The 17,169-nt window shown below is 49.2% G+C and overlaps 1 protein-coding gene across 1 annotated transcript in view; it reads right to left on the bottom strand.

The window, feature by feature from the left end:
• LOC308325443 (catenin delta-2-like) overlaps window positions 1-17,169 on the bottom strand; it is a gene marked incomplete at both ends in the record, with an annotated part of 160,386 nt that overhangs the window by 22,478 nt on the left and 120,739 nt on the right. The window contains 2 exon segments of the mRNA XM_080777935.1: window positions 8,407-8,589; window positions 12,218-12,335. Of these exon segments, the coding sequence (XP_080634061.1) occupies window positions 8,407-8,589; window positions 12,218-12,335 (301 nt within the window).

Here is a 17,169-nt window from a genome sequence, read left to right as displayed (position 1 = left end):
GTTGTCATGTTGACAGATCAGTGTTTTTACATGTTAAAGGAAGACTTTGTCGTGCATGTTGACATGTTGACAGATCAGCATGGTGACATGTTGACATGTTGTCATGTTGACATGTTGACATGTTGACATGTTGACAGATCAGCATGTTGACATGTTGACATGTTGACAGATCAGCATGTTGACATGTTGACATGTTGTCATGTTGACATGTTGACATGTTGACATGTTGACATGTTGACATGTTGACAGATCAGCATGTTGACATGTTGACATGTTGACAGATCAGAAGACTCTGTCGTGCATGTTGACATGTTGACAGATCAGTGTTTTTACATGTTGGCATGTTGACATGTTGACATGTCAACATGCTGACATGTCAACATGTTAACATGTCAACATGTCAGCATGTCAGCATGTTGACATGTTGACATGTTGACATGTCAACATGTCAGCATGTCAGCATGTTGACATGTTGACATGTTGACAGATCAGAAGACTTTGTCGTGCATGTTGACATGTTGACATGTTGACAGATCAGCATGTTGACATGTTGACATGTTGACAGATCAGAAGACTTTGTCGTGCATGTTGACATGTTGACATGTTGACAGATCAGCATGTTGACATGTTGACATGTTGACAGATCAGAAGACTTTGTCGTGCATGTTGACATGTTGACAGATCAGCATGTTGACATGTTGACATGTTGACAGATCAGAAGACTCTGTCGTGCATGTTGACATGTTGACATGTTGACATGTTGTCATGTTGACATGTTGACATGTTGACATGTTGACAGATCAGCATGTTGACATGTTGACATGTTGACAGATCAGAAGACTCTGTCGTGCATGTTGACATGTTGACAGATCAGTGTTTTTACATGTTGGCATGTTGACATGTTGACATGTCAACATGCTGACATGTCAACATGTTAACATGTCAACATGTCAGCATGTCAGCATGTTGACATGTTGACATGTTGACATGTCAACATGTCAGCATGTCAGCATGTTGACATGTTGACATTGTGGAGTCTGTCAGGTCTCACCTCAGGGGGAGGGGCGAGTTACCATGACAACCAGGCACGCCCACGGCCGTGTCATAGACTCAGTGTATTATCCCAGAGCAATTCTAAATCAGCTGCGCCTCATTCCGGCCGCCGCCCTGGTTAGCAATTAAGGACAGCCGCAGCCTGTCAGCCGCGCCCTTTATAAACAGCCTGCGCACCTAGCAGTATCAGATCCCTGCTACACACAGACGCTCGCGCAGCATATGCCGTCCACTCGGCGTTGGATGGTAAGTCCACACTCCTCTCACTTATGGACTCTCACGTATGGACTATGTTTATTGTTTGATCGTTTGTATCACCACTCAATTGCTCTCTTATATTCTCACATCACCAGGCTTGTAGGAGTGGGGCTGGAAGCACACGCAGGAGCGTGTGCCCCCCATAGACAAGTATACACGGAGAGCCGCATGCATACTGGAGACCCACCTGGCTCGTATCGGGGACGAGTGCGGAAGACGGGACCCCCGTATGGAAACGGCAGCCCCACAGCTCCATAAGGTCGCAGTAAGACAAACCGTTCACTATCTATCACCCGTGTTATTAAGAAGAGGCACTCATAGTGGCAAATGAGCAGCTAAGGATAATAACGAAGATTGTGAATGAAGGAAGTCACCCTGTTGATGCTAAATGAAGACTGTGAATGAAGAGTGTCACCGTGGTGTTGTACACTGAAGATGGTTGAATGAAGATACCCCCGTAGAGACTAATGGAAGCTAGCAGGCTCTAGATAAAGTGTCACGTACACCCTGTGAAAGAAGACAGGCCCGTGTTATGTTTATTTCACCCTTGAAGAGACTTTAAGTTGGCTTGCGCCGCCAGGCCCGGTGAAAGAAGACCGTTAGAAACTAGAGCGCTTACTTTGTGTTAACCCCCTGACTGCCGTTGTCGTACCGACACGGCCACCCAGTAGATAGAGAGAAATAAGAATATAAATGCTTGTGTATCTTCCTGTTGGCCGAGCCTAAGGGGCCCTCCGTACCATCCCCGCCCGGTACCATACCAAGTACTTTTACTCTAATTACTCACCACCCCGTATCCGAGTACTTCTACTCTAAAGTACTCTTCTGTGCCTTGTGGATAGAGAAAGATACGCACCCCCTTACCTACCTCCGGGGGAGCCTCCTGGCCTCCTCTGGAACCTGGAAAAGAAGAAGAGAAAGAGTTATACAAAGGTCCAGTTGGTAGACTGCCTAGACCGGGTGTCTCAGGCCCCAACTTTGTACTTACCTTGTGCTCTGACCGTATGCTAACATCCCCTCTCATCCTCTGCAGTGACGACTCCCGCCTCGGAACCGGGACCTCATGCAAAGAATATTACTGTCTGAGTTCTGTTTGTGAAAACTGACTTTGTTTGAACCTGTTGGAGAAATAAAGCAAGGGGCGCCATCGTGTGTCTAACCCCTGAAACTGCACTCTGAGTTGTATTTCCCACCCGACCTCCCACATATGGTGGAGAATGCGGGCATTCATCTGATCTCAACCACCGCCTAAACATGGCCAGCCCCGAATTGGCCGCCCTTCTCCGAAGTCAGACTGAACTACAGAACGCTGTGCGTGAAGTTGTCCGCAGGCTAGACCGACACGGTGATGTCCCTAGGACCCCCAACGCCGTCCTCTCCAAGCAGACCCCCGAGGATGACATCGAGGCGTACCTCGAACTCTTCGAACGCACCGCCGACCGCGAGCAGTGGCCCGCCGCCGACTGGGCCGGCATACTGGCGCCCTACCTCTCGGGAGAGGCTCAACGCGCATGTCGGGACCTTCCCGCCAGAGACGCTCGAGACTACGAGACGCTGAAGGCCGCCATCTTGTCCACCCTCGGCTACAGCCTGCCCGCCCGGGCCCAGCGGTACCACATGTGGGCCTATCAGCAGGCCCAGCCCCCTCGCGCTCAGGTCGCCGACCTCTACCGCCTGACGCAGAGCTGGCTGACCACGGGCGGAGAGACCCCGTGGATTGAGAGATTAGTCATAGACCGGTGTGTCCGTGCCCTGCCATCCGACGCCAAGAAATATGTTGCCCGAGTCAGCCCCACATCCGTGGACGCCCTGATCGCCCTCCTGGAGAACCACCACGTCTGCTCGGATATGCTCCGCCAGACCAAGAGCGACGCCGTCCCCAAGACAGACGACCGCCGAGACCGACGCCGACCAGCCCCGCCGACCCCGCCGGCCCGGCCCCGTGCCTCCGGCCCCCCCGACCGCAGCCCGCGGATCCGCAGGTGCTACGTCTGTAATCGGGAGGACCACCTGTCCTGGGCCTGCCCAGAGCGGCCCCCCGGCCCCGATGTCTCCATGCCCTCCGCGGACAGCATGAGAGGGCCCCGCCCCTGCCTCCACACCGGAAGTGAGAGCCGACGACAGACCACCCTCCCCGCCCGGGTTGATGGGACCGACACCCATGCCTTGCTGGACTCAGGCAGCGTGGTGACGCTGGTCCGGGGTGACCTCGCCTCCGCCACCAATGGACCCACCATCCCGGTCACGTGTGTCCACGGAGATGTCCGGCGGTACCCCGTCGCCCACGTGACCGTACAGACCCCCCGTGGCTCCGCGTTGGTCGCCGCCGGAGTGGTCCCCGAACTCCCCGTCCCCCTCTTGATCGGAACGGACTGTCCGCTGTTCGAGAAATACTGGAACCCGGGACGACGAGGGCCCCCCAGGACGCGGCGCCGCCGACGCCGCCGAAGTAGCGTACCCCTCGTCGCCTGCCCCGCCCTCCGCGAAGACGGGACCTCGTCCACCAGCAGCGGCCGAGGAAGTCCCCAGCCAGAACCCGGGCCGGAAGAAGCGGAGGCCTCCGACGCCGACGACACGCCGGCCCTCGGTGAAGACCCCTTCCTAGAGTTCCCCAGAATAGACGCGCCGCCCCCCCGGCGGCAAGGATCGTTCGCCACCGCTCAGTGGGCCGACCCCAACCTGGCTGGCGCCAGGCGGAACGTCGTGGCCGTCGACGGGAAGCTGAACCCGGGGGTGAGTGAGAAACCTTTCCCACACTTCTTCGTCCAACACGACTTGCTGTACCGCGCTTGCAAGGACCCCGCTGGGGAGGTCGTCGAACAATTACTCGTCCCCAAACCGTATGTGTCCCGAGTAATGTATCTCGCCCACTCCCACCAGTTAGGGGCCCACCTGGCCGTACAAAAGACTTACGACCGGGTCGCCGCCCGCTTCTATTGGCCAGGCGTTAAGAAGGCCATTGAGGAGTTTTGCCGCTCCTGTGCCGAGTGTCAGCTAACCGCCCCCCGCGGCGTGCCCCATAGCCCCCTAATTCCAATGCCAATTATCGATGTACCGTTCTCCCGTATCGCCATGGATATTGTCGGACCCCTCCCTAAGTCCGCCCGGGGCCACCGGTACATCCTAGTCATCATGGATTATGCGACGCGCTATCCGGAGGCCATCCCCCTCCGCACCGCCAACGCCCGGGCCATCGCCCACGAGCTGCTGATGCTATTCAGCCACGTCGGCATAGCGGACGAAATCCTGACCGACCAGGGCACGTGCTTCATGTCCAGAGTCCTAGCATCCCTGTATAAATGGCTGAAGGTCAAGCGTATACGGACCTCCGCCTACCACCCTGAGACGGATGGTTTGGTCGAACGGTTCAACCAAACGCTAAAGAAAATGTTAAAACGCGTCACGGAAGAGGACGCCAAAGACTGGGACCGCCTCATCCCGTTTGTACTCTTCGCCATTCGCGAAGTACCCCAAGCGTCAACCGGGTTTTCGCCCTTTGAGCTCCTGTACGGGAGGAAACCGCGTGGCCTCCTCGACCTGGCTAAAGAAGCCTGGGAGAGCCAGCCGTCCCCCCTCCGCAGCGTCATCGAACACGTCGACGCGCTCCAGGAGCGCGCCAAACGCATCTGGCCCATCGTAAGAGAGCACATGGCCGCAGCCCAGACGGCCCAGGCGCGCACCTACAATAAGGGTGCCAAGATCCGAGAGTTCGCCCCCGGCGATAAAGTGCTGGTGTTGGTCCCCACCAGCGAATGTAAGTTCCTGGCCCGATGGAAGGGCCCATATGAAGTCGTAGAGAGGAAAGGAGACGTGAACTACCGGGTGAGTCAGCCAGGTAGAAGACGCGGACACCAGATCTACCACGTGAACATACTGAAACGGTGGCATACGCCGGAGGAAGTGCCCCTACCCGCTTTAGTAACCTTTGTCTCCCCGCAGGCCCCGGCCGTGGCCCTTGGTGAGGATCTGACGCCCCAGCAGACACAGGACTTGCGGGAGCTACTCGATCGGAACCGCGACGTATTCTCAGAGTTACCGGGCCACACCTCCGTGCTAAAGCATGACATCGACACCCCTAACGGCCAGGTAGTGAGACTACGGCCGTACCGGATCCCGGAGGCACGAAGGAAGGCAATCAGAGAAGAGGTCCAGAAGATGCTCGAGCTGGGGGTCATCGAGGAGTCCCACAGTGCCTGGTCGAGCCCGATCGTGATTGTCCCCAAACCCGACGGCACACTCCGCTTCTGCAATGATTTCCGGAAGTTAAATGAGATCTCCGTGTTCGACGCGTATCCCATGGCCCGCGTCGATGAGCTGATTGACCGGCTGGGGCCCGCCCGGTTCATCAGTACCCTCGACCTGACGAAAGGGTACTGGCAGGTTCCCCTCACGGAGAGAGCCAAGCAGAAGACGGCCTTCATCACTCCCGATGGACTCTTCCAGTACCGAGTGATGCCCTTCGGAGTACACGGGGCCCCCGCCACGTTCCAACGGCTGATGGACCGGATACTGCGACCCCACCAGGCCTTCGCGGCGGCCTACCTGGACGATGTAATCATCCACAGCGCCACCTGGGGACAGCACCTGGAGCGGGTCGACACAGTCCTAGCCACCCTACGGGCGGCCGGCCTGACCGCCAACGCAAAGAAGTGCCGCATTGGTTGGACCGAGACGGACTACCTCGGCTACACCATCGGCCGAGGGTGCATCCGACCACAGACGAGGAAGGTGGAGAAGATCCAGACCTGGCCACGCCCGGTGACCAAGAAGCAGGTCAAGTCCTTCCTCGGCCTGATCGCCTATTACCAGAAGTTCGTCCAGAACTTCGCCACGATCGCGGCCCCCCTCCACGACTTGACCAAGAAGAACCTTCCCCACCACGTCCAGTGGACGGACGAGGCGGACGAAGCCTTCCGCACGTTGAAGACCGCCCTGTGCAGCGAGCCGGTGCTCGTGGCGCCGGACTTCACAAGGCCCTTCATCCTCGCCACGGATGCGTCCAACACCGGGGTCGGCGCTGTCCTGTCCCAGCCGCTAGATGGAGATGAGCATCCCGTACTGTACATCAGCAGGAAGCTGCTGAAGCACGAGCGTAACTACTCCACTGTCGAGAAGGAGTGCCTGGCCGTGAAATGGGCCATCCATCACCTCCGGTACTACTTATGGGGCAGACAGTTCACCCTCGTGACCGACCACGCGCCACTCAAGTGGATGGCGGCGAACAAAGACCGCAACGACCGTGTCACCCGCTGGTTCGTCGAGCTCCAGAGCTACAAGTTCGAGATAGAGCACCGGCCCGGGACCAAGATGAAACACGCGGACGCGCTCTCAAGACTGTACGAAGACGAGGGAAGTAGTCAAGCTCCTTGCGGTAGCAAGAAACTTAGGGGGGGAGTGTGTGGAGTCTGTCAGGTCTCACCTCAGGGGGAGGGGCGAGTTACCATGACAACCAGGCACGCCCACGGCCGTGTCATAGACTCAGTGTATTATCCCAGAGCAATTCTAAATCAGCTGCGCCTCATTCCGGCCGCCGCCCTGGTTAGCAATTAAGGACAGCCGCAGCCTGTCAGCCGCGCCCTTTATAAACAGCCTGCGCACCTAGCAGTATCAGATCCCTGCTACACACAGACGCTCGCGCAGCATATGCCGTCCACTCGGCGTTGGATGGTAAGTCCACACTCCTCTCACTTATGGACTCTCACGTATGGACTATGTTTATTGTTTGATCGTTTGTATCACCACTCAATTGCTCTCTTATATTCTCACATCACCAGGCTTGTAGGAGTGGGGCTGGAAGCACACGCAGGAGCGTGTGCCCCCCATAGACAAGTATACACGGAGAGCCGCATGCATACTGGAGACCCACCTGGCTCGTATCGGGGACGAGTGCGGAAGACGGGACCCCCGTATGGAAACGGCAGCCCCACAGCTCCATAAGGTCGCAGTAAGACAAACCGTTCACTATCTATCACCCGTGTTATTAAGAAGAGGCACTCATAGTGGCAAATGAGCAGCTAAGGATAATAACGAAGATTGTGAATGAAGGAAGTCACCCTGTTGATGCTAAATGAAGACTGTGAATGAAGAGTGTCACCGTGGTGTTGTACACTGAAGATGGTTGAATGAAGATACCCCCGTAGAGACTAATGGAAGCTAGCAGGCTCTAGATAAAGTGTCACGTACACCCTGTGAAAGAAGACAGGCCCGTGTTATGTTTATTTCACCCTTGAAGAGACTTTAAGTTGGCTTGCGCCGCCAGGCCCGGTGAAAGAAGACCGTTAGAAACTAGAGCGCTTACTTTGTGTTAACCCCCTGACTGCCGTTGTCGTACCGACACGGCCACCCAGTAGATAGAGAGAAATAAGAATATAAATGCTTGTGTATCTTCCTGTTGGCCGAGCCTAAGGGGCCCTCCGTACCATCCCCGCCCGGTACCATACCAAGTACTTTTACTCTAATTACTCACCACCCCGTATCCGAGTACTTCTACTCTAAAGTACTCTTCTGTGCCTTGTGGATAGAGAAAGATACGCACCCCCTTACCTACCTCCGGGGGAGCCTCCTGGCCTCCTCTGGAACCTGGAAAAGAAGAAGAGAAAGAGTTATACAAAGGTCCAGTTGGTAGACTGCCTAGACCGGGTGTCTCAGGCCCCAACTTTGTACTTACCTTGTGCTCTGACCGTATGCTAACATCCCCTCTCATCCTCTGCAGTGACGACTCCCGCCTCGGAACCGGGACCTCATGCAAAGAATATTACTGTCTGAGTTCTGTTTGTGAAAACTGACTTTGTTTGAACCTGTTGGAGAAATAAAGCAAGGGGCGCCATCGTGTGTCTAACCCCTGAAACTGCACTCTGAGTTGTATTTCCCACCCGACCTCCCACAACATGTTGACAGATCAGAAGACTTTGTCGTGCATGTTGACATGTTGACATGTTGACAGATCAGCATGTTGACATGTTGACATGTTGACAGATCAGAAGACTTTGTCGTGCATGTTGACATGTTGTCATGTTGTCATGTTGACATGTTGACAGATCAGCATGTTGACATGTTGACATGTTGACAGACCAGCCACGTCTGCTTGTTTCCCACCTGGTCGTGGCTCTTCTTCTTCTTCTTCTTCTTGCCCCAGCAGCCCGAGCTCTCGCCCTCCTTCCCCCCCGCGTCACACAGCAGGCCGTCCAGCTCCTCTGACCCCCCCTGCTGGCCCTGGGACGTCTCTGCGGCCAGCCGGTACGACAGGTTCCTCAGGATGCACACACAGTTCTCTATGGTCTGAGGGAGGAAAGAGGGAAAGGAAGGAAGGAAGAAAGGAAGAAAGAAAGAAAGAAAGAAAGAAAGAAAGAAAGAAGGGGGAAAGGAGAAAAATATGTGTAAAATGTTTATGTTTATTTATTTGATATGGACATAACAATCACATTGCTCATTGCACAATTGTACAACTTGTAGATGCATCGTTTACAGTGTGTTAGCACGAGTGCTAGTTTTCACCACTTGTCCATATGAGACTTTTCTGAAAAAAAAAAAACAAGTTAAAAGAACACCCAATCTAAAAATAAGAAGTACATTCAATAAGAAGTACATTCAAGTGAAAAAGTTAAAGTACACAAATTGACCATTTGCAGACCGCGGCCATGTTTCCATCAGAGTTTGGAAGCGCTCGTTTTCAGTAAAGCAACGTCCTGCTGCCTCCTGCATTATGTGATAATTATAAACAGGTGGTACGCACGGGCTGTTGAGTGATATCTAACGAGCGCTTCCAAACTGCAACACTTGGAAAAATAATCACCTGCAAGCCAAGGACAGAAAGTAACTCATAAGATCTTTACGAAACAAATTAACACTTTGAGGATAGAAAGAGGATAATTCAAGATTTTCGTACAGCTGCAATGTTGGTGAGTTTGACGTTGTGTAATACATTCAGATAGGACTTTTCTGTTTGGATAAATGGGCCGTCTATGGGAAGTTAGCACCTTGTTAGCACCGTGCCATTAACTTGTATGGTAAGATGGCCGCGGTCTGCATATTATGGTCCATCCATTGAGAAAGAAGAGTGGAAGTGAGAGGAAGTGTAGTGTTATAATAGGACAAAGTGTACCCATCATTACCGACTCATCGCATGTTTAGTCAAACTTACATTTTTGCCACGGACATAGAATATGCAGACAATGGTATATTGCGTGTGCAATATACCATACATATGATATACCAACATACATATTCTGAAGAAAAACACGAAGAATGACATTCAGTAATTGGGTCAAAATAAGAACATTATAATGATGTGTAAAGCAGAACAGAAATTCTAAAATTCACCACGGAAATATTAATTTTGTAATTATTTTTGTCCAATATTGAGACCTAAGACCTATACTTCTACACTCTTGCTTTTAATTGATCTTTTACATTCCTTGTTAGGACTCAGGAGACTAACCCAGTGGTTCCCAAAGTGGGGTCTGGGGACCCCTAGGGGTTCTTGAGGGGGTTCCAGGGGGTCCCTATAGCTCAATTAGAGATAGTTAGGAACCACATGGACCCTTATGGGTCTACACACCCATCTACACAATAAGAGAATATAGAAGAATTGCTACTTTTGATCACCGTTTGCCCTTTACCAACATCAATACAGCATGGAAAGATCCTTTAGTTTTGGGTCTGAGATCTCATCAGATGGGTGGTCCGTGGCTCAAATGCTGAATGAATGAGTGGGCCTTATTGGTATCAAAATGATTGAAAACCACTGCAGTATAGCTAAAAGTATCATTCTGCTCTGAACATTATAGAACTCATCCTGTACTGTGATAGAGTGGGCTGGCCTTCCTTGGCCCCGACAGGCGAAACAAACACTGGTACCCGTTTATTTTCAAGGCAATTGATGATGGGACTTTGATATTCAATCTCTGCTGGATGGGGGACCCTGTTACATGTATAGGACACACTCCAGTGACTGACTGGCTCAGGAGCCACGGGTTATAGTTGTAACCTGCCACAGGTTAGTTTTAACCTGCCATGGGTTAGTTGTAACCGGCCACGGATGTCGGGAGCCACGGGTTAGTTGTTGTAACCTACGAAGCCCCTATAAGTGGACATTAGATAGTACTTCTTTTTTTCAGGTGGAGATTTCAAAGTCGACTTTGAAATGTCAAAGTCGACTTTGAAATGTCCCCCTTAGGGGCACCATTTATTTTTTCGCCTGAAAAAAAAGAATCTTGTATCATCTAGTATATGTCTCTTTAGATTAGTTTTTTTTGGCTTTTCTGCCTTTATGGATATAGTATCAAGTGAAGTCTGACAGGAACGAGGGAGAGAGAGAGAAAAGGGGGAGAGACATGCAGCAAAAGGTCATCACGAACGGGACTCGAACACACGACGCGCTGTCAGGCCAAATGAAAGCCTATACATGTCGCATGCGCCTGGAGCATTTGGTGCTCAGGACTGTTACAGTATGTCTAACCAACGTACTGTATGCACCCCTTTGTCTGAGTGCTCCAACCACTTCAAATGACCTCCTAGACAGCTTAAATTACACATCCGTTTCATTTTGTTTTATCGTCGATGTGACTATTGAATTGATTGATTGGAAACTAAATTGCACTGTGATGTATCTCGACGACACTGCGAATGAGGGCAACCTCAATGATTGTGTTCCAAGAATTAATAAAGGTTTGAATGAAAAAAAATATGTATGTGATGATGATAGCGCGTCGATATAATCGGTTAGACGATGACTCAGTCAGGCTCTAGTCTAGACTACCTAAACGTGGTGCGCCGCACACGCACACACACACACACACACACACACACACACACACACACACACACACACACACACACACACACACACACAGGGGGTAATCCTATTGTAGTGAGCGGCCATGCAGACAACAGGCTTGGACCTTGATCTCGTGAAGGCTTTCTGCCGGATTAAAGCTCCAGATCTCCTTCACAACAGGCCTCGCTCAACAGGAGAGCACGCACACACACACGCACGCACGCACGCACACACACGCACACACACACACACACCCACACACACACCAAAGGCAACGCACGCGTGCACACAATGCAGTGCTTCTTTGAACTATACTACATTTTATTTTGTATTATTCACCCCGTGGTTTGTGGAGCAGGGGGTGAAACCCGGCCACGCAATAACTGTGAACTGTGAAGTATAAGTTTGACATTCGGTTAAGAAGTAGTAAGTACTTACTCAGATATATTACTAGAGGTGCCCTGATCCCATCTTCTGGTAAAAAATAAATAAATACCCCCAAGCTATTCACTTCAGTGGAAGTTGCTCAGTGGCGTTTGGTTTTGAAGCACCCGGAAGACTGCCGGAAGTATCATCATGTGTGTGTCTGAATGTCTGTCTGTCTGTCTGTCACTATGACTGCCGTAGCTCCTCACCGCCTGCACCAAAACACTCCCACTTTTCACACAGGCATTGACCATAATAATATGGAGGTCTTAACGAAGCTCTTTTTTCCGATTTGACACATTAATGATTCATATAATTAATTTATTAGTGAATTAAAAATGCGAAGACGCACCCGGGCGCAGTACCCCCCGCGGCCACAAGGCAAAAATATCGGGGGCAAAAATATCACAACGGGTAAGGGCTAGTAATTATAACTCAATGGCTCGAGCGAGCGGAAGTTTAGCCTATAGCCTATAAGTGCGTTCGCCCCGCCGAACCTCCATTTTGAGGTCCGGGGCTGACGCAACGTCGTGACGTCATGAACGACGTCCGTCCACCTCCATTAAAGTGCTGCAGTTCCACATTTTTCGCCAGTAGGTACAGTATAGTGGCATCTTCAACGTTGGATTAGCCTTACTGGGGGCTTGGTACCGTATGGGTGCGTGTGCGACTGTGCGTGTGCGACTGTGCGTGTGTGTGCGTTACCTTGCTGTCTATCTCGCTGCTCCCCAGGGCGGTCTGGATGACGTAGAGCAGAGCGTCCGTCAGTCCCTCACATTCTCTCATCCTCCTCCTCGCCTCCTCCCCCGCTGAACTCACATTCCTGTGCACACGCACACACGCACACACACACACACACACACACACACACACTTAATCGTTTAATTTATGTCCACATGAGAAATACAATGCAAGGGGACACAATATATTTACACGATTACAAAATGCAGTCAGCACATTTTGGAGAAACACCCAGACGTCCCTCAAGGGGGGTAACAGGACAGGTATACGTATAACAGGGTCTCTATACCGCCATATTTTGGGCAGCTATATACCGATATAAAGTAGAAGAGATTGCAACAGAGTTTCGCAAGCCGTTTTAGCTGCATTGCTTTTTGTTGGCATCCCAAGTGGTTGGAACTTGGAAGCATATCTTACTTTAAGATTCAGTGCAACGCTTTTGAAATAAGTTATACGTGACCTCACTTGACTGTATAATATACACATAAAGACTGCAAAAATACAAATGCACGCACATACGCACGCACGCACGCACACACGCACGCATGCAAATACGCACACGCGGCGTCATCTATCACAGTGCCGACAGAAACCGGAACATTTGCCACTGCGACACTTTCTAAATACGTTGCGTGACCCGACTTGACACTATATACACAGGAATGCAGAAATACAAATGCGCGCACGCACACACGCACGCATGGCCCGCTGAATCATTTCCACACAATGTCTCGCCTGATTAATGTGTATGTGTGTGCGTGTGCGTGTGCGTGTGTGTGTGTGTGTGTGTGTGTGAAAAAGGCTATGATTGAACAGTATATGGGTACAATTAATTATGCAGCAGCACCAGCAACAAACAAACAAACAAATACAACTATGTTGAGCATTATAATAATGTATTCCGCACATATTGCCTGGTATTTATATTAACTATTAAATGAATTTGAAACGGTACATACATTTATAATAAAGAAGAACTTTAAAGGTATACATATATCCAGTGATTTCACTCAATTAAAATATCACTTATTTTGTTGTGATAATCCTCCCTACTATAGAGTGTGCTGCTGACCATATAAGGACTTCCTCCCTGTCCCCAGTTAACCCCCATAGTGTAAAAAAATAAAAGAAACATCCTTCGGTTTCGTTGGCCCAGGGTGCCCAGCCTTCATCCAATCACAATAGAGAGCGGCCTTCGGCCAATCGTGATCGAGCGGGGGCAGGCCTTGGCGTGTGTGCTGTTGGATTGTCGCGTGTCCCCCCCCCACTCCCCCCACTGTATAGTGTGCAAACTGTACACATCTTGTTACCGGGGTGGGCGTTTTTTTTTTTACTATGTCCAATCTGGACTGGAGGGGGTACAAAATCCAATCTGGGTGGGCATTGCCCCCCAATGCCCGCTGCATGTAGGGCCGCCACTGGCATGTGTGTGTGTGTGTGTGTGTGTGTGTGTGCGTGCTGTGTGTGTGTGTGCATGCGTGCATACAGTATGTGTGTGAAACTGCAATGAGCTGGCCAGCCGTGATGCCCTTTTTAAATGTCAGAGCATTAAGGATGCGTAGAAGAATTACCAGGCAGACAGATGCAGTTTCTGCTTCTCGTCACACACAGAAAAACACTTCCTGCCACATCAGTGAGGATTTCGTCGAGTATATACCTTCCTTTCTTAAAAGGACCACTTCACCACTTTTCAAACCATCTTCATTATAATAGGTCCTCACTAATGTTCATGATACAACACCACCATTTATTTCTACTCAGTCGGTGACTTATAGGAGCTATAGGGCTGTGGGCAGTTCAGAAACCAGTCCACCAGTGACATCGTAGTTTTAGGCTAGGTTTAGGCATAGTTTTACAGAGGTTATGTGTGTAGGCATATAGTCTTACTGAGGTTTGGTTTAGGGTTAGGTTTAGGCATAGTTTGACTGAGGTTAGGTTTAGGCATAGTTTTACAGAGGTTAGGTTTAGGCATAGTTTTACAGAGGTTATGTGTGTAGGCATAGTCTTACTGAGGTTTGGTTTAGGGTTAAGTTTAGGCATAGTTTTACTGAGGTTAGGTTTAGGCATATAGGAACTGCTAGGAACTGTCAATCACAGTGACTACTAGTGGCCACAGCAGAGTCAGTATGTCATCTAGGAAAGGTAAAAAGAGCCTGATTTATTACACGGTCTTAGCCTGGCTAATAAGCCAGACTACAGACTACAAAGACTATTATTAGCCAGGCTATAGCGGTGTCACATGCACACAGGATCCCTCCCTCACCATCACACGGACCCCTCCCTCACCGTCGCCTCCAAGCCTCCTTCCAACGACGTCACAGTCTCTTATTCGCTGCTCAAGGACAACCACAGAAGGGCAGAAAACAACCGTCTTGCTAAATGAGACGGGGACCGCGGCCGTCCCCCGTGACGAGACCCGGACACAAAGTCCTGCTCTGTATGGTGTGTGCGTGGCGTTACACTGCAGCGGTTGTCATAGCAAAGCTGTTATAGCCTTCCGTCTTGAATCACCACTTGAGCGAGCGATCGCCGCTCTTCAGGGGCCCCGGCACCTCTTCAGGGGCCCCGTGCACCTGCCCTGCACGGGCATCATGTATATACGAGAGACCCTCAGCGGTTTGTTTTGTGCAATTTGTTTTGAAAATGGTTTGCCTGTATAGCAAGCTAGCAGTGTCCTTAGCCTCTGTGTAACCCCAGCACCTTTCACAATATCATATCACAATACTAAAGAGACTGACAGTAAAAGTAATAGTACTGAAAACTGGAAATATCATAGCAAACAGAACTGTAGACTCACTCTCAATCTTCCGCCGTAGTCTGAAAACCCACCTCTCTCTTCTCCATCTTAGCCCGTAGAACTTGCCCTAGCCTTGACAACCTTACAGGCGTATGCATATAGGCTCAACTTATGTAACTTAAAGAGCACTTTATGTAAACATAGCACTCTATAGTATATAATAATAGTTAAGTAACTAGGTACCTAAGTAAGTTAGGTAGAGTAAGTGATTTCACGCAAAAAACCTTAGGTTTCGTTTTTGGCTGTGGGACCTAAGCCTTCGTCCAATCAGGATAGAGAGTCAAAAACGAAACCTAAGGTTTTTTGACCCCCAGGGGTTAACTGGGGACAGGGAGGAACTCCTTATATGGTCAGCACACTCTATAGTAGAGGATTATCACAGCAAAACAAAAAAATAAGTGATATTTGAATTAAGTTAAATCACTTACTCTACCTTTAAACGCAGAATGACATTTTTGTACATTTTGCCCTCATGGTTGATAATGGTACCCCCAACTTTCAGCAGCTGTCACAATTAAGTTTCCCAAGGGAGTTGGGTTGGAACAAATTGAGAGGTGATATAGGCACCTTTATACTGTAAACGTATTTGTGAAGAAAGCCATTTCTTTTGCAGCTTGGTCACACTTGGCTAACTTACCCTAACTATTGTGGCCGTTATTGTCGCTGTTGTCTTTGATAGTAGTGTTGTGGATTGGTTGTGTTCGTCTCTTCCAACTATGAACAGCATTCTTTGATGATGTGATGTTTTTTTGCTTTATTTTTAATCTCACACCTGACGACTATACCCCCAATATTACAAATACTAACGAATAAAAAAACGAATAAAAAAACGAATAAAAAAAACAAAAATAAACTAAGCATATTCGGCGGGGGCAGCGGCTGTCCACCTCATGAACAGTGGGTAAATGGAGACCCAATTGGTCTCCGGTTCCAACTCCCATGTTTTTGATTTGGACCCCCCCCATGTTATGCTTTAGCTATTGAGAAATAGCAGATCTACAAGCTCATAGCGCACCACAGAGTGGCGCGCTACGAGCTTGCAGGTCTGCTGTTTTTGAAAAACCGAAGAACGACTGACATAGAAACATAGCCTTTTCAGAAAACTGTCAGGATGTAGAAGAACATTTTTTGAATCTGATCTCAGGTCAGAATGGGTTAATGGACAAAACTAGCAAACCCGCTTTAAAAAACTAATTCAAACTAAACTGATATTGAAAACTAAAATACAAATAATAAAAACTAATGAAAAATGGCTAAAAGTACAATCTTGCAGAATGATAGCTTTATTATATAAATACCCTTGGGGACCCTTGAGCCCGCAAAATTGCGAGGCGGTTTACTGCAGATTATCATTGATTATAATAATGTTAGTGTGAGAAATAACCTGCAGGAAAACTCATACTGCGGTAGAGATTAAATATCTACAATAATTAGAATGTAATTCAATTCCTCCCTGAGAAATGGAATTGCACAAGCAAAAATATGAGAATGAACCGAGAACACCTCTCCTCTCTCCCTCTCTCTCTCTCTCCTCTCTCAAGACGAGAGACTAATATAAATCATTTCCAATTACCATTCCAGCACAAATATATTACGTTCAATTTAAAAAAATCGCAAAAAGAATGATATATAATATTAAGTATTAACCCTAAATTAAAACAATAAAATGATAATGTAATACAATCCCTAATGCCTTTCAGGCTTGCATGTGTCAGATTGCAGGAGGTTGCATCACTGATCTCTGAGGAAGGAAGGATGTTTCTCCATCTAATTGTATACAGTATGTTACAGCTGTTGTTTTTGGCAGCAAATTTTTGTTTTAGTCATTAGAGTCTCGTGAAATGTTTTCATTTAGTCACATTTTAGTCACCTGGATTAGTGTTTAGTCTAGTTTTAGTCGACTAAATATCATAAGATTTTAGTCGACTAAATATCATAAGATTTTAGTCGACTAAATCTACAGATGATTTAGTCGACTAAAATGGATTTTGGCGGGCCTTGATGCCGTCGTAATGACTGTTTTTACACTTGCTGAAAATAGCCTATATCTAACCTTTTTCACGTCAAGGACCCCCAGAATTATCTGTATTTGGCTGCGGACCCCCCATCTGAATTTATT

This window comes from Protomyctophum bolini (genome assembly GCF_963924005.1).
Source record: "Protomyctophum bolini genome assembly, chromosome: 12".
NCBI classification, from domain to species: domain Eukaryota; kingdom Metazoa; phylum Chordata; class Actinopteri; order Myctophiformes; family Myctophidae; genus Protomyctophum; species Protomyctophum bolini.
Note: the sequence above shows the minus strand (reverse complement) of the source record. Positions and strands in the feature narration are given on the sequence as shown.